Source organism: Gadus morhua, chromosome 21, assembly GCF_902167405.1.
Source record: "Gadus morhua chromosome 21, gadMor3.0, whole genome shotgun sequence".
Lineage (NCBI taxonomy): Eukaryota > Metazoa > Chordata > Actinopteri > Gadiformes > Gadidae > Gadus > Gadus morhua.
The window spans coordinates 3910741-3915740 of NC_044068.1; the positions used below are offsets into that span (position 1 = coordinate 3910741).

Consider the following 5000-nt stretch of genomic DNA (forward strand, 5'->3'; position numbering starts at 1 on the left):
CAATATCATAAGAACGCTGTCTGCGCCTCCACATTTCGATTTCAAACATAGCAGTTAGTTACCGAGGAACAGAAACCAAAATCGATGTACTTTTCTCCCATAAAGTAAGAGGGTGAGAGAGAGAGAGGTGAGGGAGACAGAGAGAGAGAGAGAGAGAGAGAGAGAGAGAGAGAGAGAGAGAGAGAGAGAGAGACAGAGAGACAGAGAGACAGAGAGACAGGGAGACAGAGAGACAGAGAGACAGAGAGACAGAGAGAGACAGCGAGGACGAGAGAGAAAGTGACAGAGAGAGAGAGAGGTGAGTAAACATGGCGATCCCCGAGGTCCACACCCTTCAACCCCCTCCCCGGAGACCCCTGGGGTCGTGACCCCCCCCCCCCCTGGTGCCCTCACCTGGATGTCCACCTGCTTGTCGTGCAGCATGCGCTGCAGCTCCACCAGGCTGTCCTTCAGCGAGCGCAGCTTGTGGGTGAGCTGCTCCGCCTCGCCCCCAGGGGGCCCGGCGCGGCCCTCCAGCAGCAGGGACTCGCTGTGCACCGAGAGCTCCGACAGCGACGCCACCTTGCGCTCGATCTCGTACAGCATGTTCTGCAGGGGGAGGAGCAGCAGGAGCCGGGGGTCAGAGGTCGTCGCCCCGCGGGGAGCGGTCGAGCGCCCGATTGGTCGAGCCCGCCTCATCTCAACTAAAGTGTCGTCGGGGTCCCCTGCAGATTTAATTCCGGTGCCGCCCCGACCGACGCGCACGTGGATTAACATGATGCTGGGTACATCCTTGGTTTAAGTGGTCGCTAGGCAACCTGTTTCCCCATCAACCCCGGTCCAGTGATGTGAAGCCCCATCAGGAGAACGTCATGACAACACAGACCGGGGCTGCCACGGGACCCCCAGAAAACCCCGGTGTCAACAAACATCTCTTTGACCAAACTTTTCAAAGCGAGAACGTCCAATTGCACCGTCGTAAACGTTTGATCCTGGTGCTCTGATTGGCTGAGTGTGTGATTGACAGGCGGGGAGGGCGGGGCGGGGGGGGGGGGGCGGGGGGGTGCAGAGGCCGCCCTGCATAATGCAGCGCGCTTCTCCCCGGTTCTAGAACGCACCGCACACATCAGCCCACCTCCAGCGGCCCCCTCGGCCCCTCGGCTCTCCCTCCCATTCTACCAGCTTATGACACGGTTCCTCTCAACGCCGTGGAACGCTCCGTTCACTTGCATGGGCCCTTCACAACTTCCGGGCCGTTGCCAAGTATAATTGACCGCTGTCAAGGTAAGCAAAGGATTTTTTGCCTCTGATGACGTCTTTGGTACCACTCCGCGAATAGTCCGGTAACTTGTCAACCCCAGCGTCTTCGGTTGCTAAGAGACGTCAACGACTTTGGCAGACTATTTCTCGGCTGATCAACACTACGAATGCTACGAAGCAAGACAACTCCGTTGCGTGTCGGTGTCCTGTTCGCCCTGTCTGGCCTTATTTTCCTGATAATGACCGGCGTTCTATACATTATCCCTTACATATGGACTCTGCTATGACACCCGATAACAATGGTAGTATGGATGGATAGTAAATGGACTGCATTTATACAGAGCTTTCTAACCAGTGGCCACTCAAAGTGCTTTACATTATCGGCCAACATCCACCTATTCATGCAAACATTCACACATTCACACACTGACAGCGGAGTCAACCACGCAAGGCGACAGCCAGCTCGTTGTTTTACATAAAACATGCAAGGGATGTTGGTGCAAAGACCGAAACGACCCGCCTTGGCAACTGCTTCCTGTATATGACACACACGCGCACACACACACGCACGCGCACACATACACACACGCACGCACAAGCAGACTACTGAGGGGGTAAGATGAGCCAGGCTCCACAGCAGACACACAGTCACCTTAATCAGCTTACAGTCTGTGAGCTTCCTCTCACACACACACACACACACACACACACACACACACACACACACACACACACACACACACACACACACACTTACACGCACACACAAACCTTCGACAGCGACTTAAAGGCGCAACGAGTTTTCCTGCGAGGCTGCAGTGTGTGTATCACACAGCGAACGAGCCGACCGTGGTCCTCTGAACAGTAGCAGTCACTACACCTCGCCGAGATGTACCCAGCCTGCCATCGCAGACTGCCGGCCCGAGGTCAGTCGCCACCTGTCCCAACCCGGACCTCATGCTGAGACAGCCCCCCCCCCCCCCCCCCCCACCACCATCACCATGGCAACAGAGATTGCCTGGCACATCCCAGCGGAAGGCGGAGGGATATCGGGGAGCCAGTGGGTGGAGTGCAAAAACCTGGGGAGTCTGAGCGGAGAGCAATTTGCTAATCCTAATCCCAGTGTCCCCCTAATCTGAAAAAGTTATTTCTCAAGCAAAACAAGGAAGTAAGGGGCTTAGGTCTGGCGTGTGAAGGAGCAGTCTTCCCAGCCCTCGTCTGTGTATCCATGGGAACAATGTTTCTCCATCAGCGACACCGTTTTACTGGCCGTGAGCTCGGCTGCCCTAGCATCCAAACCTAGCCTCACACATCAGGCTCGGATCGATACAGGGGTTCCCAAACCGTGGGTCGGGTCCCCACATGGGGTCCCCTGATTTGCATATGGCATCGAAGGGAATTACTGACATCAACTTTAGGTAGCTCATGATCCGTTTAGCAAAACCCTAGGCGTCCCGTATGCACGAACTGACTCCCTTATGGTTCAAACTACTGCTCATCACTTAGTGAGTAGCAGAGCGATGTGATAGGGTTCTGATGGGTGATCATGCGGTCATCATTCAACTGATTAACCATCCAAATCTGCATGACTGCTAATCCCAGATCACCCAAGAGGGTGATCGATAATCAATATAAACTCATCCCCGATAGAACACCAAACAGCTCTCGGCTCTCCGCCTTCTAAGTGACGTCATCATCAGGGTCGCCGACGACGTCACCACACAGTCGCCGCGGTCACCTGGCAGTCGATGAGCTGCTCCTCCATGTCCAGGGAGTCTCCCTGGGGCTGGAGGGCGGAGCTTAGCGTGGCCTGCGTGCTGAGCAGCCAATGGTTGAGCTCCTCCGCCTGGACGTGGTAGCGTTGCAGCGTCTGCTGCTGCCGCTGCTCCTCCAGCTGCTCGCCCAGCTTCTCCTGCAGGGGGGTCAGGGGTCAGGGGTCAGGGGTCAGCAGGGTACCAGGTCAGGTGTGAGTGTGTGTGTGTGTGAGTAGGTGTGTGAGAGAGAGTAGGTGTGCGTGTGTGTGTGTGTGTGTTTGAGTAGCCATGTGGAGAGAGTGTGTGTGTCTGTGTGTGTGTGTGTGTGTGTGTGTGTGTGTGTGTGTGTGTGTGTGTGTGTGTGTTTGTGTGTGTGTATGTTTGTGAAGGTTTGTGTGTGTGTGTCTGTTTGCGCACATGCATGTATGTGTGTGTGTGTGTGTATGTGGCCGAAAGAGTAGGTTTGTGTGTCAGAACAGGCAGGGCGTGTATGTGTGTGCGTGTGTGCACGACGTCCATGCATAAGTACGTACATGTGTGTACGTGTGGGTATGTCTGAGAAAAGGTATGAGAGAGTGAATCAGTGTGTATGTGTTTGTGTGTATGTGTGTGTGTGTGTGTGTGTGTGTGTGTGTTTGTGTGCATTCTTGAGCATGCAATGAAGATTCACTTCTTTAAATTAGCTTATCTCAATCGACATTGCAAAATGAGCGATTAGCTGTGGCCTCTCCCGCCCTCCCCTGACCGGCCTGCCTGGACCCACCTCCAGCAGCTGCCTCTTCCCGGAGGCCTTCATGCGGATGGTGGCCATCCTCTCCCCCAGCACAGTGAGGGTGGACCTCAGGGCCAGCTGGTCCCCCCCGTCCCCGTCCCCGTCCCCGTCCCCCAGGAGCTCCTCGGAGAAACACGTCTGAAGCTCCCCGATCTCCTCCTGCAGCATCATGATCTCATCCATCAGGGCCTGCAGGCGAGGAGGAGCGAGGAGGAGTAGAGAGGAGTAGAGAGGAGTGGAGAGGAGTGGAGAGGAGCAGGGAGGAGGTGTGAGGAGTGGAGAGGAGTGGAGAGGAGTGGAGAGGAGCAGGGAGGAGGAGAGAGGAGGAGAGAGGAGCAGGGAGGAGGAGAGAGGAGGTGTGAGGAGTGGAGAGGAGCAGGGAGGAGGAGAGAGGTTTGGAGGGATGCAGGGAGGAGTGGGAGAAGCAGAAGGGAGCGGAGAGGAGCAGCGAGGAGCAGGGAGGCGGTAGGAGCAGAGGGGAGTAGAGTGGAACATCGAGGAGCAGGGAGAAGGAGAGAGAAAACATCAAACAGAGTGGACTTGAATCTTAACTCCCATTAATAGTCAATTCCTCAGTGTAGTCTCAGTCTCGAAGAAACAGTACAGTACAGTATCATGGCTGTTGCTGTCTGAGAGAAAACATCAAACAGAGTAGACTTGAATCTTAATTCCCATTAATATTCCATTTCCCAGCACAGCCTCGGTCTTAAAGAAGCAGTACACTGTAGTGGTTTGCTAGCCGAACACAGCATGGCAGCGCTGAACAGTGCAGTGCTGTCAGTCCAGGCCTTCAGAGGGCCCGGTGCCTTTTATACCCGCCCCCCCGTGGAGCAGGACGATCCTGTCTGTCCACACCCCCCACTCTGTGGCCTGACAACTGGCCCATTGTTCTGGGGCCTTGCAGAGTGTCAAGGTTGCTACACTGTATGCCCCAGTGTGGCACGTAAACACACAGGTGTAAACACACACACGCGCCCACACACACACACGCCCACACACACACACACACACACACACACACACACACACACACGTCCACAAGCCCATACACATTCCACCACACACTGTGGCAGTATCTCTCCCCCTCTGCGGTCGATGTTGGTGTGTGTGTGGTATACCTGGTGGGCGGCCATTTGGCTCTCGGGGGTCTTGCTGGGCTCCAGGCTCTCGTTGAGCGCCCCCTCCACGGACTCCATCTTGGTGGAGACGGACTGCACCGTCTCCTGGTAGTGCTG

At 55.6% G+C, this 5000-nt stretch overlaps 1 protein-coding gene across 3 annotated transcripts in view; it reads right to left on the minus strand.

The window, feature by feature from the left end:
* LOC115534735 (nesprin-1) overlaps positions 1-5000 on the minus strand; it is a gene marked incomplete at its 5' end in the record, with an annotated part of 87089 nt that overhangs the window by 50957 nt on the left and 31132 nt on the right. For all 3 annotated transcript variants that reach the window (XM_030345914.1, XM_030345913.1, XM_030345912.1), the window contains 4 exon segments: positions 394-588; positions 2978-3151; positions 3757-3954; positions 4884-5000. The exon segment at positions 4884-5000 is cut by the window's right edge and continues 45 nt beyond it. In XM_030345914.1, coding sequence (XP_030201774.1) covers positions 394-588; positions 2978-3151; positions 3757-3954; positions 4884-5000 — 684 coding nt within the window.